The sequence below is a fragment of the Camelus bactrianus genome, chromosome 4 (assembly GCF_048773025.1).
Source record: "Camelus bactrianus isolate YW-2024 breed Bactrian camel chromosome 4, ASM4877302v1, whole genome shotgun sequence".
In the NCBI taxonomy this organism is placed as follows: domain Eukaryota; kingdom Metazoa; phylum Chordata; class Mammalia; order Artiodactyla; family Camelidae; genus Camelus; species Camelus bactrianus.
In genome coordinates this window covers 69351094-69378588 of record NC_133542.1, presented here as the reverse complement: position 1 = coordinate 69378588, position 27495 = coordinate 69351094, and the positions used below count along the sequence as shown (strand labels likewise).

The 27495-nt window shown below is 45.3% G+C and overlaps 1 protein-coding gene and 1 long non-coding RNA gene across 3 annotated transcripts in view; both read right to left on the bottom strand.

Moving 5' to 3' along the window:
* Positions 1-10549, bottom strand: part of LOC141577378 (uncharacterized) — a 168980-nt gene extending 158431 nt beyond the window's left edge. Inside the window, exon 1 of the long non-coding RNA XR_012506254.1 lies at positions 10410-10549. This is a non-coding gene — a long non-coding RNA (uncharacterized LOC141577378). The remainder of the gene's footprint in view (positions 1-10409) is intronic.
* A 2051-nt stretch (positions 10550-12600) lies between these two features.
* Positions 12601-27495, bottom strand: part of PBX3 (PBX homeobox 3) — a 197532-nt gene continuing 182637 nt past the window's right edge. The window contains exons 6-9 of one of the 2 annotated variants that reach the window (XM_074362233.1): positions 19032-19197; positions 17674-17786; positions 16819-16908; positions 12601-14133 (exon numbers count right to left, since the gene is read on the bottom strand). In XM_074362233.1, coding sequence (XP_074218334.1) covers positions 14041-14133; positions 16819-16908; positions 17674-17786; positions 19032-19197 — 462 coding nt within the window. In that variant the 3' untranslated portion in view covers positions 12601-14040. The remainder of the gene's footprint in view (positions 14134-16818; positions 16909-17673; positions 17787-19031; positions 19198-27495) is intronic. The other variant, XM_074362234.1, reaches the window with a different exon arrangement.

Sequence of the window (27495 nt, the reverse complement as noted above, 5' to 3'; positions counted from 1 at the left end):
GGTGGTGGTGATGATGGTGGTGATGGTGATCATGATTGTGGTGGTGATGATGGTGATGATGGTGGTGATGGTAACAGTGGTGGTGATGGTGATGATGGTAGTGGTGGTGGTGGTGATGATGATCATGATTGTAGTGGTGATGGTAGTAGTGGTGGTGGTGGTGATGGTGGTGATGGTGGTGATGGTAACAGTGGTGGTGTTGGTGATGATGGTGGTGGTGGTTATGATGGTACTAGTGATGATGGTGGTGGTGATGATGGTGGTGGTGGTTATGATGGTGGTGGTGATGATGATCATGATTGTAGTGGTGATGGTAGTAGTGGTGGTGGTGATGATGGTGGTGATGGTGATGATGGTAGTGGTGGTGGTGATGATGAAAATGGTATTGATAGTGGTGATCATGATGGTGGTACTTGTAAGACAATCTGCTTGAAAATTTGCCCAAGTCAATTACCCACAAAAGGTAAACTGTTCCCTCTCCACGGCAACCAGAAGATTAGGTTCTGAGAATAGGGGCCTGGTCTACCTCCTGGGGGAGTTAAGACATCTTGGCATTTCTGGAATCACTCTGAATGCCCATCTCCTCCCCAGGTCTGCGTCAGGGCATCAGGCCAAACAAGGAATGAAGCTGGGACTTCCCCTAGTGGAGGAGAGTCTGGGGCTCAGGTAAAGTCTGAATGGAGCCATAGGGAGGGGAGGGCTATGTGGAGGCAGGAACTGCTCCAGGCCCCCTCAAGGACATCCCTGATGGTGGGACCCTGAGTTGTGGCCTTGAGAACCACAGAGAGGGCCCCTGCAGCGGGCTCTGCAGTTAGGGGGCCAGGCTGCCCGGGTGGGAGGCATGTCAAGGACCCCTGGTACAGTGGGTGATCTGATGATAGAGGTGCAGGCTTGAGGCCACACCATACCACACAGCAGCAGTCATGCCATCGCCTGGCCAGAGAACCAGGACATCCGGTGTCCAGAACACCACACCCACCTGGGACTCTGTGGAGGCAGAGGGAGGCCCTGAATGACTGGGGCTGATGTTCAGGCACTGGCACCAGCCTCAGCCTCCGTTTCATTAGAAAAGTCAAGAAAAGGAATCGTTCTCACCGCTCAGGGTTATAGGGTGAATGTATGTCATTTCAGTCAGAAACTGCCCACACTTCCTGAGGCCTTGTCAGGCCTTGCACTGTCTGGCCAGAGACCCACAGCACCCTTGGGAGGAGGGCTTCTGTTGGCGGCCAGCAGCCCTCAGCATCTCTTGGCTTGGAGACATGTCACTCCAATCTCTGCCTTGGTCTTCAGACGGCCCTCTCCTTGTGTATGTGTGTATTTGTTTTCTCTTCTTTTAAGGATGCAAGTCAAATTGGATAAGAGCCCACCCTAATCCAGTCTGCCCTCATCTTAACTTGATTTTACCTGCAAAGACCCTATTTCCAAGTAAGGTTATAGTCACAAATTCTGGGGGCTACGACTTCACCCTCTCTTTGGGGGGGACCTAATTCAATCCAAAGCACAGGCCTCAGAGTTTCCATCTCCAGGAGAAGGTCAGCGACACCAGCTGGAGGGGGGTATTTTGCTCTCTGCTGCATCCTCAGTGCCTAGAATAAGCACCTGGCACACAGTAGGTGCTCAGCAAATATTACTGAGGAAGCAAATCAATCTCAAAGGGCCTTCCTATTCCCAGGACGGGAACACGCCCTTATACATGCCCCGTGGCAGACACATGGGCCGTGCAACCCAAACCACACCCAGACCAACCGCCCCCCAAACACGCAGACGCCCTCCTCTCTGGCACTCATGACACAACAGCGCAGTACCCTAACAGCCCCCAGTGACACCCGCTCAGAAGCGCACACGAGTCACAGTCCCTGCGGGGCCGAGAGTGAGTCGCGGCAGGCTCGTGGGCTCCACAAAGCCCTCCGGAGGCCACTCCTCGTAGTGGCAGGGTGCCAGTGATCGTCAGAGCATCAGACATCCGTTCTGCATTTGTGACCCACCAGGGGCTGGGAGACAATATTCTGGAAGTCCTCATTTTATCTTGTAGTCAGTGCTGAACACTTCAAAACTCTAATTTTGTTATAATGTGTGAGTTAAGCAGGTGCCAGTGGGCCAGGTGGGCAAAGTGAGGGAGGGGAGAAGCCTGCAGGGAGGGCAGAGGGCGGGGGTGGGGGAGGGCGGAGGGGCAGGGCCAGCCCAGCCCGAGGACTTGAAACAGCAGTGGACTGCGGTCCATTTGGACAGGATGCAGAAAAAAGCTGCTCCTGTGGTTACAAATGTTTCCTCAAGGAGGTGCCTGGTTTGGGTGCCCCAGCCATGCTGAACCAGGAGCATTGATGGATGAGCACCTACTGTATACAAGACCCTGGGTTCAGCAATGCATAAGCAGGACCTCATCCAGTCCTCATGCAGCCCTGTGAGGAACCATCCCCATTTTACAGATGAGGAAGCTAAGTCTCAGAGAGGAGAAGGGTGCACAGGTTATTGTGTGGTGCTGGACTCCAAAGGCCAAGCTCTTCCTGTTCATCCCACTGCTGTCACCTGGCTTGGCACACCCATTGCCAAGGGTGTGAGGGGAAACCTGGCTTTGGGACAGACTTACAAGCCTATGTTAGAAATCCCTCTCCTTGGAATTTGACACAACATTGTAAAATGACTAACTCAATTAAAAAATGAAGGAAGGAAGAAAGGAAGGAAGGAAGGAAAAAGAAACAAAGAAATCCCCCTCCACAAGGTCACCATCTACTGAGCCACCATCTAGCCCCAGACCACCCACTGTGGGTGTCTTGCAGGTGAAGGCAGAAAACCCTAGACTGAGCTTGAACACTGGTCTCAGTCCATGACACTGACCATGGACACATTTATATGCGTTGGAAAGTTCCAAAACCTCTGGCTCCCCTGGTCCTCACCACCCTGTGATAGTGACAAGGTCAGTATCCTTGACCCTTGCCACAACTGAGGCTCAGAGAAGATGTGATGGTGGAGCAGCTAGGCTACCAGCTCGAAGTTGGGCTCATCGGGATTAACCCTGGCTGTGGAGCTTGGACAAGAAACTCCTCTTCTCTGAGCACGGTTTTCTCATATGCAAAATGGGGCTCGTAAGTCCAAAGAGAGGATATTCACCAAGGTCTCAGCCCAGAATCTGGCCATTGGAGTCATCACTGAGTCATTGGCTGCTGTTATTTCTCTTATTATCATTAGAGGAACATTTCCCAGAGTTTTCAGCAAATCAACATCTTGGAAGCTACTCCCATCCAGGTCTGGTTGAGGCCACGGGGGAACTAGCAAAATGTGGGCAATAATTTGAGACAAATGCGCTCCAGGGGTGAGGAACGCTCTGAATCCAGCCCGTGGGGACAGTCCCCCCCGAGGGGGCTCACGGCTCTGACAGCCCAGCGTCCCGGCTCTGCTGCCTGAAAGAGACACGGGGCAGGCTAGCTCGGCCTTTTAAGGGAGACTTGAGTTTTTCTCTCAAAATTTTTAATCCATATGCCTGAATCTGACTGAGCAACTCGACTTTCACAAATTTATCCCATAGAGATGATCAGATGTGTCCCCAGTGAATTATGTCCAAGGATGTTTACAGAAGACTGCAGGTAAGAGGGGTAAGCCACCTACGTCCACGTCCATCGGCAGGAGATTAGCTCAGTGAGGACCCCTTGGCCATGGAGTACCATGACGCTGATCCCACAGACCGCCAAGCGTATAGGAAGAAAAAGACAAAAGCCCAGGATGAATTTCTTTAAAAAAAAAAAAAAAAAAGGAAAATTGAAAAACAATATGTATAGAATGATGACATATACAAGACTGTGTGTGTGTGTGTGTGTGTGTGTGTAAAACAAGGACGCCAGGAGGGACTTTCTGTTTCTGGTCTGGCATGTAAAGAGCTTAGGAATTGCCACTTCATCCAAACAACAAATAAAAAGCTGGACAACCTGAAAACAGCAACAACTCTTAGATCCAGCAGAAAAGTGAGGTAACAGGGCTAACTGCTGCCTCCCAAACTGGAGAGACAGGCAGGCGAATACAGAAAATCATAACTTACCAGATCCGAAACCTATGAGCAGAAACCTCCATAGGTTTTCTACATACAACACCAAAGCATGACCTGTGAAGGAAGTTATTGATAAGCGGGACTTCAGTAAAATTTAAAATTTCTGGTCTGATAAAGACAATGTCAAGAGAATGAAAAGGCAAGGCACAGATTGGGAGAAAATATTTGCAAAAGACACATCTGATAAAGGACGATTATCCAAAAAATACAAAAAAAAAACCTCTAAAAATTCAACAATAAGAAAATGAACAACCTGATTAAAAAATGGACAAAAGACCTGAAAGGCAACCCACCAAAGAAGATTTACAGATGGCAAAGAAGGGAGTGAAAAGATGTTCAACATCTTACGTCGTTGGGGAACTGAAAATTAAAACAACGAGATACCACAATTCACCTACCAGAATGGCCAAAACCCAGAACACTGACAATAGCAAATGCTGATGAGTATGTGGAGACACAGGAACTCTCATTCATCGCTGGTGGGAATGCAAAATGGTAGTCGTTTTGGAAGAGGGCTTGGCAGTTTCTTGCAAAACTAAATACACTCTTACCATATGATCCAGCAATTGTGCTCCTTGGTATTTACTCAAAGGAGCTGAAAACTTATGTCCACACAGAAAGCTGCACATGGACGTTTACAGCAGCTTCGTTTAAAATTGCCAATACTTGGAAGCAGCCAAGATGCTCTTCATTAGAAGAATGGATAAATAAACAGTGGTACAGCCAGACAAGGGAATATTATTCAACTCTAAAAAGAAATGAGATACCAAACCATGGAAAGACACAGAGGAAACTTCAATGCATATTAAGCATATTTTTGAGGGAGTAATTAGGTTTACTTATTTATTTAATGGAGGTATTGGGCATAGAACCCAGGACCTCATTCATGCTAAGCATGTGCTCTACCACTGAGCTATACCTTCCGCCTTCAATGCATACTACTAAGTAGATGAAGTCCACCTGAAAAGACTATATATAAATGATTCCAATTATATGGCTATCTGGAAAAGACAAAACTATGGAGACAGTAAAAGAATCTGTGGTTGCCAGGGGCTAGGGAAGAGAGAGGGCTGAATGGGCAGAGCACAGAAGATTTTTTAGGGCAGTGAAACTATTCTGCATGATACTACCACAGTGGATGCATGTCATCGTGCATGTGTCCAAACCCATAGAAGGCCCAACACCAAGCGTGACCCCTAATGGAAATGATGAACTTTGGAATAATGACGAGTCAGTGTAGGTTCACCAATTACAACAAAAGTACCACTGCAGTGTAAGACATAGGTAATGGGAGGTTGTGGGTGTGTTGGGGAGAGGGGGTGTATAGGAACTCTCTGTACTTTCCACTCAATTTTGCTATAAAAACTGCTCTAAAAAATTAAATCCATTGATTTTTAAGAAGCCAGGAGGCAAAAGGAAGGAAGGCAGGACAGGAAGGGAGACAGAGGGAGGGAGCAGGGAAGAAAGGAAAAAAGGGCTGCCTGACTTCACAGTCCCAGAGAGAGGACCTTCCCTTGCTCCTCAGAAGGCAGTGCCTCATCTGGATGGGACTCTTTTTTGGGAAAGGCCAGACCCCTGGGCATGGCTCAGATGGAGAAAGTTTAGAGAAAGAGAAATTTGGAGGAACCTGGTATAAGTGAGTGGGAGTCTGGGCATTTGGATGCAGAAAATTACAAAACTTTATTGAAAGACACTAAACAAGATCTAAATAAAGGAAGAGAGAGGCCCCATTCATGGATTAAAAGACTCAGTATTGTAAAGATAGCTGTTCTTCTACTGTGATCCAAATCAAAATCCCAAGAGAATTCTTTTAATGGCCGTTGACAAACTGATTCTAAAATTTACGCAGAAATATACATAAATGTGGCCAAAATCTTGCTGAAGCAGACCAAGGTGAGAGAACTTGCTCTCTAAGATATCTTAAGCCCTGATAGTGAAGCCAGTGTGGTACCAGCACAGAGGTAGACTTGTGGTTCAACAGCAGAAACAGAACCATACACATATGATGCATGACGGAGATAACATTGCAGAGGAACTTTCCAATAAATGATGTTGGGACAATTAGACTCCCTACCACACACCGTACACCAAAAGCAGTAATTAAAAAGGAAAAAAAATTGCTTAATTATTAATTAAAATTAAGCATTGTGCTACTGTTCATGAAAATATCCTACAAATCAACAAGAAAAAGACAAACATACAAAAATAGGTAAGCGGTGTCAACAGGCACGTCACAGAAGTGAAAACTCAGATAATCAATAAACACTTGTGAGAAATGCAACCTCATTAGGAAACGTGGAGATTAACATTAAGGTCACAATGACACAGCATCATCAAACCACTAGGTTGGGAAAAAATTTTACACACCAAATGTTGCAGGGACGTGAAAGTGTAAAACAGCACAACCCCTTTGGAAAACAATCTGACTTTCCCAAGGAAAGTTTAAGAAAAGCGTATACCCGATGCCAGCAGTTCCACTCTGGAGAGACCACCACATGTGTGGACCTGAGGGAGCAGAGCAGCACTCTCCCCAGGGGGCCACAGTGACCTTCCTGTGCCTCCACTTCCCCCAGGCCAGGCTGGGTGAGTTCATTTCCAAGGACCTTCCTGAGCCAGTGCTTGGGGGGAAGGGTTGATTCCCTACCAACCAATGGTTCTTCCTTCTTTAAGTGGCTTCCCCAAGGCTCCCCCAAATCCCCAACTTGTCTCGCACCTTGGGGCAGCACAAGCTCACCGTTCTATGTTGCAAACTTTACTTCCCCCTCTCTAACCTCTAGAGGAGGCATGGACCTCAGCCTAGACCCAAAGGCAATTTCTTCCCTCTTAGACCTCTACTTCTCCTCTATAAAATGGGGCAGCAACAATTCATGTCCCATAGGGTGTTTGGGAGGACTCAGCAGGGGCTGGGGGCAGTCACTCTCTGTCCTCAGGAGGCACCCCTCCCTTCTGCCTTACCCAGACCTCCACTTCCCCCATGGTCCCCCCTTCAATCTGTGCCTTTCTCCCGCCTATTCAACTTACCTTGACAGAAGCCCTTACCCATCTCCAGCCCATGAAGTTCTCTCCCTCCCTTCCCTAAGCTTCCAATCTATTGGCACATAACAAATATTTCCCAAGAGCTCACCATACAGAAGGCGTCATTTTTGGTGTTGGGAGAACTCTGGGGAACTCAACAGCCCCATCCCCCAATGGAGAGGTCACTCAGACAGGGGTGTGGAAGGAGAAAGGGAAGGAGATCATCCTGTAACCATCTCCCCCTCAGTAACCAGCATGGTGCCTAGCACATAGTAGGTGTTCAATGAACAATGGTTGAACATCGAACCAAACAACTGAGATGCATTCAGATCACCCACACTCAGGCATCTAGGCTGCTGCACGTGTGTTTTGGGGGACACACATTTCTAAGCACGCATGCATGTGCCCGTGAACCCTGACATGTTAAAACCACCTGCACACATAGCCAGTCCCAACGCCTGGGCTGGCTCTAGCCAGCATCCTCACACACATGAACGCTGCCACCAGCACAAAGCTCATTTATTTTGATTTATGAATATTAAAATAATAAACCTGAGTGTCTTCCTGGGGATTCTGTGCTCCTGACACGGGTCCCCATGATATTGCTTTTCGCTCCTGGTTACCTGAAATTAGCAGAGTAATTCGGAATCTGCATCTTTATTTAAAAGAAAAAAACTGTAGATGCAGAATTATAAAAATTTAATATGCTCCCAGGAAAATGAAAAATGAGAGGTTGTGATCTCGTCTAACACTTTCAAATGTGTTTATTAATTCATGTTTTAAATCATAAGTTTCATTCGGTGAAAGCCATGCACAGCAATAAGCCCGTTTTAAAATATTAATGAATAAACAATATTTCTCTATTGAAATATAACATGCTTCTTTGAACAATGGACCACCAGTAATAAATCAAAACCAGGAGAAAATTGCATTTCATATTTAATACAAGTTGAACTCTGCCTTTTTATAAATGATATCTTTTTTGTTTAATTGGCGTCAGTTCAGATCTAGCAGATTGCTAATAAAATTCTGGATTTCCATATTTAATGATGCGTACACTTTCTGCTGAAATTTTACCAGGAAAAAAGGATCAGCCTTTTATTATCTCCTGAGATGGTGGTGAGAGGTGAAGCCAAGGCCTTAGTCCAGCCATGAGGGCTGAGAGGGAGCAGGTCAGAATAGGGGTATTGAAGAAGCCGTATCTCCCTCAGGACCCTCACTCAGCAGCTGACATCCCCTGGTTACCCCTCTGCTGACCAGAGGTAATCATTCCAGCCAGAGGAGCCAGAAACTAGACGTGCCCTTCTAAGCTGGGTCATGTGTAACAATAACACCAGTGAGAGGAGAACTCACCCCATCCCCCGGGCCAGGCACCGTGGGTGCATCAATTTATTCATCCTTACAACATCCCTACGAGGAAGGCAGGGACAGAGTCTCCCCATTTTACAGATGAGGAACCTGAGGCCACACAGAGAGGGCAGTGACGTGCCCAAGGTCACACACAGCAGGTAAGTGGCAGAATGCGGCCTGACTCTTCACACCACCTAATGCTGCTTTGAAGGAGAAGAGTCAGCCTGTGCAATGAGAACAGTGGCCTCAGCCCCTGTCACGTGCAGGGCACGTCACCTGTACCAACTGGCTTGATCTTCCCGACAATGCTGGGAGGTAGGTGCTCGACAGCTACGGAAACTGAGGCCCTGGGAGGTTATAGGACTTGCCCGAGGACACAAAGCCAGTGCCTGGCAGAGCCGGGATTCAGCCCTGGGTGGTCTCACTTGAGAGCCCACACTCATGAATGCTAAGTCATGGTGCTTTCCTGGCCATGGGCACCCCAGAAGCCATGGGCATCTGTTTCCATCTCTCCGATGGGGCCAGTACCACTCGGCTGGTGGGGTGTGGCTCCTGGCAGAGCACTTAGTGAGTCATCAGGGCTGAGGGATGGGTGGGCTTCTGTCATAGGGCTGGGTCTCCAGGCCCGGCAGGGCCACACTGCCGGCTGTTTGTTGGCCTGAAGTGCCACTGGACAGAGCAGCCTTCCTGAGGGTATCCCTGGGGTCCTGGGCCCCTGGGGAGAGAAGCCAATGGCTCTGATGGGGGAAAAGACTGGCATCTGCCCCCTTCTCTGCCCAGTTCCCACCTCAGGCTCACCAACAATGATCCTGCCCACCATGATGAGAAAGAGACATTGACAAGACAGCCAGGCACAAAGGGTGAAAAATGTGGGTTTTCGTTTCAGAAACACCCAGATGCATGTTCTGTCTCCTTGTGTCTTTGGACAAGCAGCTTCAGCTTCCTCATCTGTAAAATGGAGAGGATGACAGGACTTTCCTCACGAGGTTGCCATGAGTATTTGAGGAGAGAGCCTGGGAACGGAGGGAGCTAGCCTCCACTGTGGCACCTCTGATGTTTCTGCTCACCATGTCCTCGGCCTTTGTGCATGCTCTTCCCCTTGCCTGGTCCTCCCTCCCTTGAGCCCATCCCCCTCACCCACCTCATCTTCCTGATCCTCTTCCTTAGGTCTCTGCTTGGACATTCAGGAGGGGACAGAAAGTACTACACAAGGGAGAAAGAAACACCTGGCTCCATGGGAGGACACAGTGGTCTGGGCTCAGTCTTGAAACTCAGGCGTTCACCAGGGAGAAAGTACAGAGGGATGTTCCAAGAAGAGAGAAGGAAGAAACAGGCTCAGGCATGTTAAGGCCTTCACCCAAGGTCACACAGCTGGGAGGAGGTGATGCGAAGGTTCAAACTGTCCCTGGAGGTGAGACCTGCTCACACCCAGAGTGGGCTGTGTGGGCAGTGGGCTAAGCAGCATGGAACCTGGGATTGGAGAGGTGCCTACAGGGCACAGGTGGACACGTGTACAGAGCGGCCCCGGCCTTGTGCTCAGCACTGCACGTGCATCACGACAGCCACCGTCTCCAGTCTGTTTCCTCCATTAGTTGTGGTGCCAGGCCCAGCCTGGCGGAGCAGAGGGCTCTTCCTGTCCCTTGCCCCCAACTTTGTGATCCCTAGACACGGAGAGGACCACACACCATCTGTGACACACGTCCTGTACACACCACAGGCCACATTCAAGTGGCCAGGGCAATGGAGGCATAGGCAGGAGGGCTGCAAGCTCTAAGGAATTTGGGGGGATGACTTCCCTGGCCACCTCGCCCCAGAAAGGGACCTCACCCTGGAGGGTCTCCTTCCCCCACTGCAAGTTCACAGGAGCCTCCCTTCCGTCCCACTACGAGGGGATGCTGAAAGGTGTCACATGAGGCCTGCACAGGGCGAACTCCAGCTCGTGAGAGACCCTGGGCAGGGGGTGTCACCTCTTTGAGCCTCAAACAAGACAATGTATAGAAAGTACCTGGTTGAGGGCCGTCACAGGAGGTGCTCAGGGAACTGCAGCTGGCAGCCCATGAAGGTCCCTTTCTCGAGGCACCAACGCACATTTTACACCTGAAACGCCTCCTCATCTGGGAGACTTACCCCCGTGACCTTTCCCGCACAGGAAGGACGCTGCTCTCAAGCCCCGCCCCCCATCCCCCACTTCCGGTCAGGGGCTGCTGCCGCCGCCACCGCCCCCGCCGCCGGCTCCGGGCGACAGAGAAGTTCTAACCTAGTTTGCAAGGCCACCAGGGCCGCTGCCCTGAGTGCCTCCCGTGCTGTGTACCTCCACGTGGAAGCCTGACACCTGCCCAACGTGTCGCTTCTCAGGCACTTGGACTCCGAAACTTGTGAACGAGCACGTATTGGCATGGAAGCACCGGTGCCCTCGTGCCTCTAACCTGAGGCGTGGACAGACCCCTTAGCCCACAATTGGGTGTTTCGGGTGGTTTCCTGCTGTTATTCTCTTTGACCCTATGAACGGGCTGTGGGACCCTCACTTCTCGTCTCGGGGTTCAGAAACCTACCTGCCTCTCCAGAACCCTCACCAAGCGTTTGCTTTCTGAATTAGGACTAGGCTCAGGATCTTGGCCTCTCAAAGGGGTGGGGCCTGACTTCATTCAGCTCTGGGTTTAGATCCTAACCCATTGCTTGCTCCAGAAAACGTACCTGGTGAAATCTAGCAAATCAATCAAATCAACACATTTCACCCAATTTGAAAGGAGACACAGGAGCTTTGGGGCCTGAGTCATGCCCCAGTTTCCTTAGCTATGAAGTGAGGATGCTTCTTCCCCCCAACCGCAAGAGGTACTGAAGTGCAAAGAGGGATTGTGTGCAAGTGCCTCCTCAATTATTTTCTGGAATAGGAATTGCTATTTTATTGAGGCCTCCCCAGAATAAAGCCTCATACTCTCATCTTCCCTCAAGGGTTGCCAGTCATCGTGTGAATCTCCAACAAATACTGCTATGTGCTTCTCTCCGTAGGCTAGCCGGAGATGAGACCTGAGATGGTCCTTAGAAGAGTGTACTTCTGGACTTAAAGATGTATTTGTGTGTGCATGTGTCTGGTTTCCAAAAGGATATTCTGCAAATCCACATAGCATGGATATTATTTTATATACAAAGATAAAAAAGGCTGACCATAAGCTAATTGGATCATGCAAAGAACTACTTAGCCATGGGAGAGATTGCTACAGGCAGGCTGAGAGCCGGCGTGAGGGAGGACAGCTTTGGAGGGCAATCTATTTTATAAAGTTTACTCTCGCTGTCTAACTGCCTCAAGATTAATGGGAACGGTGGCCCTAGACCTTGTTTTGCCTGGCTCTACCAACTGAAATAGTACAACAGTTGTATTTATCAGAGACAATTTGCTGCAACTGATTAACATTAATCTGATTTCCTGTGAGTCAATTTCCTTGAGATATAGTAAGCAGGCCAATTACCTGCTATTGACTTCTTTTATTATAAAGATTTAGGTATTAGCGACAGACGTACATGTAAATTTATGGAATTTCAGACAATTTGAATAAAACAAAAACAAAGTTTAATCGAGTTAAAGGATTTCTAGTTAGCTTTACATGTCATAAGTTTAGAGTTTCCAAAGCTATGTAAAGAGAAGTTGCAGGCTTTTTTTATTTTAACGGCATCTGAAGCCCACTCTTTTCAGACAAACTTTTGCTTGTTTTTAACTGGTGTCTCACAGAAGTTATGGAAGGAAAGAAGTCAATGTGACAAGACAGATTATTATTTAAAAATTACCAAACAGGTCTTTTCATCTAACAAGGGCTAGGTGCATCTTTAGGCCAGGAACATGTGAGCTGCAAGGGCACACAGACCTGGGTTCCCAGCGTGGGCCCTTGTGCTCCTCGGTCTTGGACCTTGTGGCATTTGCTTAACTTTTATGAACTTCAGTTTCCTAACCTGTGACAGTGGTGATCCATTTTCCTTGCAGTGTTCTTAGAGCGGAAGTATCACGTGAGGACACGTGATGACAGTCCCCCAGCCACCCGGCAGCCTGTGCAGAGGGCAGTCAGCCACCCCGGGCCTCACCTGCATTTCCGAGCCCCTCCCCACAGGCCACATTTTGACCTGCTCAGGCCAGCTTCTGGCCAGGCTTTCTCCTCGGCACGTACTGCCTGGCTCACGTGCTGGGCTAAGAAACTGCATCAACATTGCATCATGAAAGCAAAAAGTTTATTCATGTTTGAAACTACATATAACTACCACGAGGAAGACTTTTTCAATCCAGGGTGTAATCCAGTTAGAAAGGAACACGAAACGTTTTTAATACATTAGAATCACCGCCACAAATTATTTTCATGACTCAATCAGTTTCAGAATCGCATACAATACAAAAAGAGAGAAAGGAGGGGGCCCCATTACACAGGGTGAAATATACAGTACTGAATACTGAAATCTGAATGCATCACAATTAGTTGCCGCTTTTTTTTTTCAATGATTAGTAACAAGATGAAGAACATTCAAAATGTTTCTCAGTATTTACAACAGTTTTACTGATCCTGTGTTAATTTAAGACCCAATGTTTCCACTCTCGGTTTTTTAAAAGTTGCAAATGCAACCCGGATTTTTCTTTTAAAAGATTACAATGTACATTACATTTTATGAAGGGAAACAAAGAGTTAATTACAAGATGCAAAAAGATAAGAAAGAGACAAACTACAGCGTGAGTATTGTTCAGAGGTAGTAAGTGAGCACTCTAAGCTACAGAACATGTTGAAATTCTATTGGTTTGTATGAGTTCGCATGAGGTAATAAAGCTGTGTTTTGATTGGTGAGATGTATAAATACTCTTTTGCTACACTATATACAACACTCCAGAGAGCAGGGCCTGTGTCGATGCCCAGAGGACGTAGCAAACCTTGACAAGTCTGTGCAGCACCCAGCGCACACCGTAAAACCCCAGACGGATCTCGTGTTCACCTCTATCAGCAGCAAGCATCTTCATCTCTCAAAACAATCTGGATCCATAATTTAATTACCGAGCAGACTCTGGGCACTGGTGCTTTCAGAGAGAGAAAAGATGCTACCAGTCTCTGATCTAATTACAACATAAGAGATCGCAACACAAGTGTGACGAGGAAGATTCTTAAACACAACCATCATTAACAGTTAGCCAAACAGCTCCTTTATTCCAACTCCATTAGTGATAAGAAAGAAGGACAATCAAAGTCTGCGATGGAAATATGCAAGAAGTTCAATTTAGGTGAGGTGAGTCTTTGTATCTGCTTTAACGATTGAGGTTTAGCATATATTGTACTTTTTACCCTTAAGGCCAAGTAATTGGCAAGTGAGAAACCATTCATGTCAAATATTGATAATAAATTATGATAAAATAGCTACAGGACTGTCAACAATGTTAAATCTTGGCCTAATTGGATAAAGTGCTTTTTTTTTTTTAACATTGTGTGTTTTTAAGTATAAATACAAATGATTATGATTCCTTAAAAAACAGATTTACCAAGTTCTCTAATAAGACAAGGTTTTACAGTAAAGCTGTAGATGGTGGGCTACAAAAACGCTTTCCTTTTCCTCCTATTGCTCTGAATGCACTTATCAAGGCATGTCAGCTCAGGGAAAAGTGTTGCCAGAGATTAGTTAGAGGTATCAGAGTGCACACTTCCTGGGCCTTCTGTAGGAGAAGTCACAGAAGATGGAGTTGTTGCGTCCTGCCAGCCTCCATTAGCCTGAAAGGAGAAACACAGTTCAACGGGTGCACGTCTACATATTCATTCTACTCCCCAATTTAAAATACCCAGATGACAACATGAGAGCAAAGATGCATTAGCAAAATGTATTTTCTAAACCCACTTTGGCAGGAGTTTGAAGCATGTGTTAAAGTAGGATTAAATGCATGTAAAACAAATCCATCCTACCAAGTAAAGACTTGGCAATAAATCAGCACGCTGAGGAGGGCTTCAGCTGGTCTCAAGCTGGCACGAAGCTCGGCCTTTGATTTGCTGATAACAATCAAGTGACTCGAAAAAAAATCTTGTAAGAAGGGAGCAGTGGAGAAGCTCCATGCGATGCTTTGGCAAGACCTCGGACCCCGCGTCGTATAAACTTCAGCTCAGCTTAATCCTCATTTCCACAGAGAAGAAGCTGCCCGCCCTCTTTCTATACACGCCTGACAGCCAGTTACTCTAACCCTTGGAAAATGAAGGCCAGAATCTCCCTCCAAACAGGATCTTGCAGAATGAAAATGCATGAACTGTGGAAAATGCATGCACACTATTCAAATCCAGATTCCAATTATCTGTGAGTGGGGCTCCCACTCGGGCTGCTGCAGCCGCTGCTCGCGTGCCACTGGTCCTGCCTGCCTCGGCCGGCATCGGCAGCAACAGTCCTCAGAAACAAATTTGCCTTATGTCTTGGCCTATAGAGGCAATTGCTGAAATCAATGTCTGATCAGATTTCTGCTGTGGCAGACAGCTTGTCGCTACATATTTTTATGTCAGTCAAGAAGAGGGAGGTGCTGGGCTTGTGAGTTGGGGAACACTGAGTGGAAGTGACGGGGCGGGCTTTTCTGGAGAGACGGCGAGGGTGAGCTGGCTGACACCCAGTGCCTGCGGCCCGGACCAGCCTCGTGCTCACTGCCCCCAGACCCGGACCTCCCGCACCAGTGCCCCCCCTCACACCCGCCTGCAACTTGTCCTGTGAGTCCATCCAAAATGTCTTTTTTTAGGCCTGTGCCACTAGGCTACTGAGAACTCTGTCTAGATTCCTCGCCCAGTGTTGGGCTGGGAATTTTTCCTTCTCCCAACGTGTTGTTCTTTGAGAACCCCTCACCCCTGTCTTCTGGTTGACTACAGGGTCCTGCATATGAAGCACCTTTCCTCCCTCTAGAACCACAGAGAAATAGCAGGAGTTGGGGTAAGGGGACCAAACAACCGCACAGAGATGACCAGAGCCAAAGGGAAAAGGATTTTCCATGCTTGAGGTAGAACAAATTCAGGTGAGGGAAAAATAATGCTATGGCGGTGTATCTTCAATGCCTAGCTATGCGGGGTGGGCGGTGACAAGCGTGTGTGTGTTCGTGTGGACTCGAAGAAATCCTCTTCTCTATCTAAAAGGTAAGCTGTTCTCACCCCTCAGGTATGAAAATCTACTTAGAAAAAGAAAAACTCTTACACAGATACAAGTCTAAAGATATTCCATCTGAAGTAAACATCATTCCTCTTTTATCCAAATTTATAAACAACAAATGTACAATATTTTTACCCAGCGTGGCAGCTGGAGGAGAGGTTGTCAGCAAGCATTCTTTTTTTCAAAATAAATTAATCCTTACTCTGGTGGTTTGAGATTATGCACTGTATTATACAACAGCGCCTTATCAAGCCTCATCAGTGAAGATGGAATTCATGTCTGTAAAATGCTGCAGGCAATCACAGTTTCATATTTTATCATGTTGATAAGGATATCGCACATTCTCTGAAGCATTTCAAAACACTTAAATGAAAAAGGAGAAATGCAACTAAAAGGCTTTTTATATGGTTTGTTGTGGGTTATTATGAGTTATTTATAAACCCAAAAAGAAAGATTTGACATTTCAAATGTAAAAGATTTGAGTATTTAATGGTCCTTTTTTCCTTTTACAATTGAACATCCTCAATCACTTTTTAAATCATTAATATTTACTCTCGCAGCAAGCTACGGCCCCAAGAAGGGAGAATTTTGTCTCTGTTCTTCCTGACTCTACTACCCAGTGCTGGGCAGTTGGTTTCCTCCCTGGTCTGGAGTCTGAGTCTGTCCACCCTCCACCCCAGGACCCAACCCCCCCAGCTCCCTGTCAGGCGCAACGTGTTTGCTATTTTCCATCCATGTCAGGGTGTTAAGTTTTGGTCACCTGGTTACAAAAGTTAAAATTATTTCCCCCACAATTAAAAACTGAGGGGCCATTAAAAATGCTGAACGTGTTTTGCATCCCACAGTGACAATATGGCAAGTTGCTCTTACAAACAAAATTCTTTGTTTGGCCTGGTTTGTTGATCTGTCTGGGGCCCGCCTCCCCTTCACCTGAGCTGTGTTTAGGAATTTTTCCTGCTGCTCGAGTCTAAGATAAATGACCTGTTTTCTACCTTCTCCCTGGAACACAGCACAGCCAGGAGGAGATGGCATCTTAATGGGCTGATGCTTAGATCTCTATTGATGACAGAGCGCCAGCCACCCTGGGCCTCTGAGAGGATTTCTGGCGGCATAAAGGTAACATCAGTGTTTAGGTTCATAAAATAAAAGTACAGTAAAGATGCTGCCTTCCCCACCAGCTAAAAAGATGAGAAGCCAAGTCAAGTGGCCATTAATTTATTGATTGGTCACTGTTTACCTGGTGCTGTTCCTACAGCTCTTCGAATCTGGTTCCCCAGAGTACTCACATTTAAATTATGTGGACTGTACAGTGAATTTCCTCCAAGGCCATCACTGTAGCCTCCCGTCTGATTGATAACATGACGGAGGGTATCCACCTAGAAGTGAGACGAAACAAAATTCATCATCCCAAATCTATTCAAACATCATCACTTACAAAAGGAAACAATTTGAATTATGTGTGCCATGAGGGTTTAGCATCTTGAATGAAAGACAAATTTATCAATCAAATGTGACTGGCACAATTTCAAAAATTCTTTGCATATTTAAACTCACACATCTTTGTTTTTCATGCCAGCCAAATAATAACATCTTCACAGCAATGGAAACTTTTCATCTACACAACCAAATGTGTGTGGCTGTGGGTGAAAACTACTCATAAATATGTATTCTCTCTCACACACACACCCCTATGTGCATAAAAACAAGTAGCTGCTCTCCATTAAGAGGATGAGAAAAAGAGTTGAACGTGGAATATACTTTAAGAACTCAGGTTTTTGTATTCTGACTTTAAAAAAACGCAGAAATGAAACAGAGTAATATGTATTTTAAATCATACACACACTGGCACACACGATTTTTCTGTTCTACTTTGTTACAAAAGTAATACCCACCCAACCCCTCTCCATGAGCTCAAGCCAGAGCCGAATGCATTCACAAAGTGTATCAGGTTTGAATCATCAAAAGTCACTGTTCACTTGACCTCTCATTAAATTAAATGGTGGGGCAGATGGGTCACATCTGGAAGCACCCAGCACAGGTTCTGCATGGATGTGCAGACCACTTCCATGGGATGAGAGTAAGGAGTTTTGAGCCCAAACCCTACCCTGCTAGAAAGGCCCCAGTTGGGGCATTTCTCCTACCTGTGATTGCACATTGGCTCCGACTTGGGACCCTTGGTAAGAATCCCCATTCAGACTCTGCATGTTCATGAACATGTCCCCAGAATTTGGGAGGTTAAAAGAACCAGAAGAACCTGGAAAGGAAAGAGTTAAGTAGCTGAATAACAGAGAGCTACACACATAATCCTCAAAGACCCAGAGGCAGGGAGAGGAGAAAAGGTACAGAAGGGAAAGGTTGTGTACAATGTAAAGCATTTTCAGATCTAGGACGATGGAGCATAACTCCAAGGAGTTAGGTGCTGTGATTCATTGTGCATCTAGGAGAGTCCTATCAATGGGGAAGCCCATATATGAAACAGAGAAAATCAAAATAAACAGAAAAACACCCAGCAGCTGGCCTGGAACCACCCCCTTGCTTTCATTTACCTCCAGGACTTGGTCATTAAATGAGCTCTTCACCATCATTCACTGTCACGGTGGACAATTACCCAGAGAAGAAGCATTTCTCAGAAGCTCTCTTTTAGCCATGCATTCTGCCTAACTTTCCTTTCATCTGTTTTCATGTCCCATTAAAAAGAGCTTGGGGGTGATATGGGGGGGAAGGAGGAAGGCAACGAAACAAAACAAACAAAAAACCCCCAATTTCTGAATTTTAAAAAATATATTTAAAATATCTCTTAGAAAGGCCCTTTGAATTGCTTTGCAAGTCCAGCTGTTTGGACGAGCTGCACATCTTTCATTGCTACTCAAGTTCCCTGTTATTTTAAGATGTTTCCAACTCCATCAAAAATGCCACATGAAAATCTTCCAAAATATATTGCATGAGGAGCCAAGATACTGCATCCAGTACTAAGTACCATACCCCTCACAGCCAACCACCACCGAGCCGCCAAGTCAGCACAGATGCTAAAGGAACGCTGCGGACAGCAGACCAGTCTGCAGCTACAGCAGGAGGAAAGCACCGCTGTACCAACAACCCCAGCATTCCAGCTGCATGACTCAGCAAAAGGTGCCTTCCCCACTTCCGCTGTTTCACTCGTCCTTCGACAGACCCCCATGGACTTTAATATGTGGGAAAAATGTAGTTAAAATAATCACTAATGATAGTACATTGTCTAACTGCTGAATTAAAAACCACTACGAAGAGTGGAAAGCTCCAGAATCTATTAGTGGCGAGTGGCACTCACTACGAACAGTGGGTCTACAGGCTCTGGCCGTCCTCCCATTCACCCATCCCTAGAACAGGTCTTCATTTTAATATAAATCTTCCTTTACAAATCCACTGTGTCCTCGACATGGCTCTCGTTTCCTGGCCTGTGGGACAGGGCTTTGGGCATAAGGCTGCCTGAGCCGAGCAGGGAGTGAGCACCCGTACGCACCAGAGTTTGGCGTGGTGGGCGAGTTGGTCTGGTTGTTCTGCACAGCGGCAGCCACTGCGTGTGCGGCCGTCACGGCTGTCTTTGCAGCATAGAGGTTGGCTTCTTCCTGAAACTTGCCGATATTCTTCTTGTACCTGATTCGTTTGTTGCCAAACCAGTTGGATACCTACAAATCACAGGGACATGAGTGAAGGGAAGCAAGGTTCAAAGGGGGAAAAAAAGTCAAACTTCCAATAATAACTGTTGGACACTGAAGGGAAACTTTGGGAGACACTCAGTTCTGAACCTTTGATCACATCCTGGGGATAATGCAGAATTGGGTAGAGCCTCACTTGCTCTTTTTGGCAAACCTCTCAACACTCTTGGAATAAGACTGCTTCTTGGAGCTGGCCCCAGTAACACCAAAATCGCTGGGAGCACTGCTCATAAAAAATATTCAGTTGGTATATACCAATTAGTATATAATGATTAGTCCCCCCAAAAGGAGCTGAAAAAATAAACGAAACATTTCTCAAGTTAGGTCAATAATAAGAAATAGTTAAGAAAGAAAGACTTATCCTTTTGGGGTCTGGAACAATTTTGGCAGCTGTACAGTAGAATCATGTTTGGTCTGCTGAAAAGAGTAACATCCATAAATAATGGATGAAAAACCCCTTTGTCTCCTTCCTTTGAAGACACTGTACGTCTGCCAAGATGGCTGCTCAAGTTCTGCCAGTTAACATGTGAGAAGGTCACAACTTGAAAACTCAAGCAATTCTAATAAGGTCAAAAGCAAATAAAGAATCATCGGCTGATTTCATCAGGTGGAATACACTTTTCTTTTGCAAACTACTTATGATGTCAACCAGGGCAAATGGAAGAGATTTCTAAGGAGAACTTGGCAACAGGCAGATTTCATCACTTTTCATTGACAGCAAAACTTCAGCCCAAGACTCACTGCTTATAGTTACACAGAGTGTTCAGGCACCTGTGAGCTGAGTTATATAAAGAAGAAGCTAAAACCCACACAACAACTTATAAATAGGTACCCACTGCTACATTAAAGGCTCTGACCTCTCTTGTTAAAGTAACAGTTTAAAAATACTTTTCAATAATTTCTTAATAATCTATTAAAAGGGCATGTTGCTGTGGTATCAGGCTGGGTGGGTCACTGTTTCATCCTGAACAGCTATTTAGAGACCCTGAGGAAAAATAAGGAGTGGTATGAGCCCTCCAACCCAATTTACACCAGTGGGCATGCTGGTTGACCATCTCTGCCAAGTCTTTAATTGCTTTGGAAGCAGAACTCTCATTCTTCAGACTATGGCACTCATCCTTCCAGAGAAAGCTAGAGAGCCCTGGAAGGGAGCCGCGCGAGGAAGACAATGTTGGCCTGCTGCTGCCCACATGCTGTCCCATCCTGGGGAGTCGCTGTGAGCACATATGTGCGCACACACATCCGCCAGCCACTAGCTCAAGACCTGTGCTGCCGTCACGAGTGCAGGTTCAGGCAGAAACAAGCCAAAACTCATCAGGAAGCAAATATGTGCAGATCAGGCCTTCCGAGCCGTTTCTGTTTCACCATTATTCTCCCCCGTGAAGGATGAGGCGTGTCCCTTTCTTCCTTCATTTCAAACAGTAGTGGCTATAGTAATTATTTAACGAGCATCTCCGTGCACCGAGCATTACGCAGAGCCCTTTGCCTACGTTTTCTCACGTAATTGTCACAATCTCAAGGGTAGGTGGCTGACTGAGATGGTCACACAGGTATCACACCTGCCCCAAATCCAATGGCCTTCTCTAAGCAGTGTCTGATACCTGTAATCACCACCCCTCCTTCTGAAAGCACTTTCTTTGCATGGTTTCTGTGACATTATGCTCCTGCTTCTCCTCCTTCCCTGACACACCAGGGTGTGTGTGTGTGTGTGTTTGTTTGTGTGTTTCTCCAAGACTCAGCACTCGGCCCTCTTCTTTCTTCCTGAGCAATCTGATCTCCATTGAAGACTTCAGTTATCGTCTCTGTGAGTGACTCCCAGATTTCCATCTCTATCCCTAACTTCTATGAAGAATTTCAGTTCTCATTTTTTAAGACGTTCCTTATAAATGTTCTGTCACAAGTTGCAACTCAATAGGTCTGAAATGGAATTCATATGTCCTTTAAACCTGTGCCTCCTTCTCTGTTTTCTCTTTGTGTTCATGACATCTCTGCCACCAAAGATGTACTCACCATGTCACAAAGTCCCTGATTCCACTGTAGATAGTTCTGATGGATATACAGCTCTCCATCCAGAACCAAGATCTGGTTCCTTTCCATTTCCACTCATTGGTCTCAGTTCCAGTGTCTACACTGTCACATTATCACGCTCTCAAACAGCCCTAAGGGACCTGAGTCCACCCTGCCACTGGCTTTCTCTGCCCTCCCATCTTTGAGCCCCAAATGCTTGGGGCAGGTGTGCATGATAACTGTACAGGACGTGGTAGTGGGAGGAAGAGTCGGGAGAGTACACCGATGAGGAGGCAGTGAGGGCCCGAGCCGGGCAGAGCAGGAGTTGTGGGAAGGGCGGATGTCATGGAGGAGGAATAGGCAGAATTGGCCACTGCCTCACTGCAGAGGTCACGGGAGAGGGAGAAGCCGAGACGACGCTGATGTGGAGCCCAGGCCCCCAACAGGGTGGAGGAAGATGCTCTGGGAGGGACTTGTGCACCAGGAGAAGGCAGCCCCAGTGAATATTAAGATCCATTTCCATACCAGAATCATATGACTCTGAAAACAAAAGTTCTGAATTAAGACTGCAAAATGACCCTAAAGGTGGTCACTCAGGCTGTTTGTCAAGGCGAGTTCTCGTAGACCCCCATCACCTTTCACAAGCACATCCTCGGCTAAAGAGACAGACATAGAGAGCTGGTTCACAAAAACCTCCTTCAAGATATAGTATCTCTCTAGCCTGCCTGATTCAGGCTGTCAGGCCTTTGAAAGAGTTAAATATTGAATATATCTATAGTGCAAAGGGAGATATTCCTGGTTGAGAGGGAATTTGGCATTTCTTAAGTATAATTAATGAAAATTCCCCAACTCTGAATTTAGCAACAAAGGCCCATCTTAGAATTCTTTTCTTCTAAACAATTCTCGGTTGGATTCTGTACTTTGTAGTTAATATTACCTTGACAATCAGAGAAGCTATAATACATTAATGAAACCTAGCCTGGAAAATCAGATTACAGCTTTATTAACAGTTTCATAATTGAGGAATCTCTGTACCATCGAAGGTCTCATCTCCAGATATGTAAGAATCCTGTGTTTATGCATACCCCTGGACCAATCAAACAACAGTCATCACTAATAGAGGTTTATTTAATTCTCACAGTAAAATTTTAATATCACCAGCAGCCTGGGGAAGCTTTAGCAAGTGGATTTGCTTGACATCAGATCGTTTCTATTCTGCTAGTCCCAATACTTCTTAATCTTTAATATCAAGGCAATTAAAATTAATGGCCACTCATCTGAAGCTACTGTGGGCAGTGTTTCCTTGACATCAATTGTTTGATGGGATTACCTAGAGGTTAAACTAACAAGCAAGGTTTAATTGGAAGCAATGAAAGAAGCAGTGATCATACGTTATGTTTAACCTGCATAACCACATCTAAATGAGTATCTAAAAATGTTAAACTATTTCTCAAATTAAAATATGCACGTCACATTCTGATATCACAGATTTGGGTATTGCAGCAATCAGCTATTAAGACCACACTGCTGCAACTGAGATCAGTGTAATTAATGTATAAATCGACAACTTAGTTCAGGAATTTTTTTCACCTTTTAAAAACAAATGGATACAATTAGTTGCAAAAGTCACCCAGCACCAAAAGCGACAGAGCACAGGCGGCCCCCTCCTACACAGGGCTCGCAGAGGAGCCAGGCTGTCTACACTGGCACTACGAGGGCAGAGCCTGTTCTGTCTCTGAACTGGAACGGTCTGTATGTTGGTCCCAGAATAGAAAGAAACACAGGCATGAAATTGGTGGAGAGAAAGGGAATACCCTGTCCTGTGCTTCTCTTTTGAGCACATATCAAGGATTCATGACTCTGGACTGTGCAGAAGGCAAAGGGCCAGGCAAGAATTTTAAGATCAATTAAAAAAGGGAATAAAATCACAAGTACTCTCCTCCTCCTACTGATGTTCACTGCCACCAGCTCCAGACTGTAAGCCTTCGGCAATCAGGGGAATGACGAGCGAACATTCCCCTGGCCGCTGACTTTCCGGGGCCCTTCTGCAAGGCCAAGAAGTGGCTGGAAAGGCTCCTGTTCTCTCCAATTTACTACAGTGTTGTATTTCCTCGGACTCAATTCAGCTGCAGACTGCCAACTGCTCTTAAAAAGTAAAATGTTTAAAAATGTGGAATCTAAAAAAGACAAACTCAGAGAAACAGCATAGAGTGGTGGTTACCAGGGGTTGATTACAGCTAATAATACTGTGCCATATACTTGAATGTTGCCAAGAGGGTACATCTTAAATGTTCTCACCAGGAAAAAGAAATGGTAACTATGGGATGGGATGGAGGTGGCAGCTAACACTGGTGGTAATCATTTTTCAATTTTCAAATGTATCATATCAACACAATTGTACACCTTAAACTTACACAATGTTACGTTTCAATTATACCTCAATAAGGCTGGGGAAAAGTAAAAATGTTTTCCAAATAATACAACTAAATTCAATTTTTGTATCACTTTTTTTTTTTTTTACCTTTTTCAAAAAGGTACTCAGAAGCTTTGACTCAGAATCAGTTCTGAGTAGATACATCAGATGCGGATAGAACTGTATGATGAGTAAATGCTTGTGATTCAGGGTCTGGGTTTCAAATCCACACTCTCATTTACTATGAGTGACCCTGGGCAGGTTTTTTTGTTACTTTAGCGTCTTCTCTCATATACAATGAAAATAATAACAAGAATAGTAATATCTTCCTCATAGAAATGCTGTGTGCTATAGTGATTACCTGATAACTATTAGCTATCACTGTCACCAGAGACTTATTCTACTCTCTAACTTAACTTCCCTTCTTAACTTTGGAACCCCTCTTTTACAGTGAAAGAGGAAGAAGAAACCATTCTAAAGGAAAAGAGAAAAGGGGAATCAAGGAGTGTTTCTGGAAAAGGTGACATCTGAGTGGAGGCCTAACAAGTGAGGAACATTCCATTGTGGAGAATGAGGGAGCAGTGCGAGTGGGAGGAGGTGTGGGTACCAGGGGACGGGCACCTGAGGCAAGAGCATCTAAGGACAGGCAGGCCCCGGCTAAGGAACAGGAAAGGGGAGAGTGCGCCAGGCAAGGGGAAGCCTGAGACTGAGCCTGAGATTTCTGGGAAGTACAATGGGGACGGTTCCCATATCATCCCAATGCGATATACTTTTATGCTCTACAAAAGAAATATGAGGAAGTTAAAATTTTTAAACTCTTTATTTCCTGTAATTATAGGGCTCTACATGTTTAATATATTCTTCTGGATTAAACTAGCATTACAGTTAGTCTAAAATTAATCCAAGCAATACAAATATTTATTCTGATAAATAATAACACTTATTTTGACCATCAAAAGTAAGGTTTTATCACACAAACATTTATTAATCAGGGGCGTGTTGGGTTATTAAAGTGCTGAGTGAAGCAAGTTTGGTTAGCACGAATATTTCCCATAGTTCTTTGTTGGGCACCAGAGAAGATCTCACATTTGGGGCAATGGGCCATTGTATGGGGTCGGAGTATCCGTTTCATAAAATGGAAAAAGGGCAAGTGGAAAAGGGGAAGAGGGGAAAGGCCAAGAACGTGCGCTACCACCACAGCAGCTGAGGCACATGGACTTCAGGAAGGAGTAGACAGAAATATACACACACACAGAAAGCTGGCCAGTGAACACCTTAAAACCATGAACACCCCTGTACCCGCTGGAAAACCTTCCACTACTTTGTGAAGCACGTGCACCTTAGTTCAAGACTGCTGCCCTAAGTGAGCAGGCTAATTCTGGCTGCATTTTAACTTCTTTGTCTGAGAACACATGGGAGCTCTTTGGCAGGGGTGTATGTAGTACATACCTTCAGCTATAAAAACGAGGCTCATTCGGGCAATCACTTCTTTGGGTCACAATGACATTTTGGAGCTCAACAAAGAACAAATTTGTCAGCTTCAGGAAATCAAAAACAGTCAAAGAAATAAACCTAAAGGGGTAGATATAGTTTACTTATAATTTAGCATAAACTTTCTGGAGAGTAAGCCAGCAAATATGGATATATACATACCCTTTGACTGAGCATTACTAAGAACTCATCTTGAGGAAATATTTAGAGATATATGTGCAAAGAGATTCACTACATTCCTACGTATAAGCAAGAGAAGAAAATTTAAGAGAAAGAATTTATAGCACATCTGTATAATGGAATATGATCACTGATTAAAAATCATGTTGATGAAAAATATTTATTGACATGGGGCAAATAGTCACAATATATTGTAAAGAGGAGGAAAGGGGTTTTTTCCTTTGTACACAGCATGAGAATTCTGTGGGGAGATGGTAAAAATACTCACACATAGACACACATGGGTGTGCACATGCGAACATACATATATGTATACGGAAAAAGGCCGAGGACCCACATACCAACATGTGATTATCTTTTAGAGAGGGTTTATAAGTAACTTCTAATTTTGTGGGGGGTTTTTGTGTTTTCAAGTATTATCCAAATTGATTTCAGATAAGCAAGTATTGGGGTTTTTTAAAATCAGAAGTTACTTTAAAAAAAAGAAAAATGTAATTTTCAATGAAAAAAGTAACCAATATGCTTTCTAAAAAAATCACTTAGAGGTAGTTGAATAATCTTGAAGAGTGTAAGTGCCAGGCACTGTGCTGGCCCACACAGCTACAGGAATCAACAATCCCATTCCTGTATTCTATCTGAAGGACAGGGTTGGCAGGTCTGAGAATTTCTGAGATAATTAAAATCAGACGCTTTGTAAATCTCAGGCCATTAAAGTTTCCCAGATTGCTCTGCCTTTAAGAAAAATGCCGTGTTCAAATTAAAAAGCTAAACCATCTACAATGTCTCTACAGTCACTGAAAGCCAATTTATTAATTAGCATTAATTGTATCTTACATTTCAAATTCTATCACTACATTTATTTATCATTTTAATAACAATGTTTAATAAAAGAGAAAAATTATTACTTAACGACTTAATCTTCAAGAAGCAGAAGTGCAGAACTTAAGAGTTCATCCTTAGCTTTGCTTCCTTGCATAAAATATGTTAGGGAGAGGATGGGCACTTGTTTGGAAGAGCAGCAGCTGACACTAAAACTTCATTACTGAAATCAGCAAACTGAAAATTTATGAAGCACAAATCTTAGAAAAATTTGCCATTGTGTTTCCTGTGTTTACTTGTGATGCATACTTTATGTACTGTGCCTAATTAAATGCAACAGATTATGAAATGTTGAAATGCCAAGTCGTGTATAATGGAACATGAAGCATATTTACATGGTAAACAATTTTATCTCTAATAAATAGTTTCTCTCTAATCAATATGTTTTCATCCCCATTATGTGATTCAATTTGAAATGAGGAATGGAAGCCAGATACTGTTCAATTTTTAAAGTTAATGGTATTAATAAACTAAATCTCATTCCACTCCTCTCCTTCCCAAGGGTGCACATCCAGCAAAGCTTACGTAAGGACAGAAAGGCTGGCCACACTGTAGATAACCACATGTGTGCACGCCCTTGAGAACCCAGAGGGCACTTGAGAACCAGACAGATCAGAGTGTGAGTCCCCGCTCTGTGATTTCCTAGCTGTGTTACCTTAGTCCAGTCACATCATCTAAGTTCTCCTTTCCTGGTCTACAAGACAGGATAACGATGTTTTCTCCTCACAGGGCTGTCGTGAACAGTAAATGAGATAACATGTTAAAAGGCACAGGACTGTGCCTGGGATGTACTAGGCACTCAGTAAATGTTAGCTCTCCCTCTTCTTTAAACAAGCAAAAAGAGCAGCAACAACAAAACCCTCTACAGGCTACACTTGCTTCCCGTCGCCACTAAGGTCAGATCACCTTTCCACAGGAGTTTGGGAGAACTCTGGGAGAGCTAGTCCATGCTTCCAGCGCTGGCAGGGTTTCTGCCAGTAGAGAACAGGCAGCAGTAAGAAGGGCGAGGAGGGTGCGCCCCTGCACAGCTGAGCACGATGAACTCCCTACCAGGAGGGTAACACCTGACCAAGAGCTCCTGCCTGCCACACCCCTGCTGGGCTGCTGGGCTGCTGGGCTGCTGTTCTGCACAAACTGCTGACAGTGTTACCCATGCCTCCTTGTCCCTCCTCACCCCTGCCCCAACACAGCCACCTGCAGGACAAGGCACTGGACCTAGAATTTGTAGGAAACCTGGGTCTGGATCCTACCTGTACCTCTATTGCTAACAGCAGCCATTTATGGAGAGTTCATCTAGA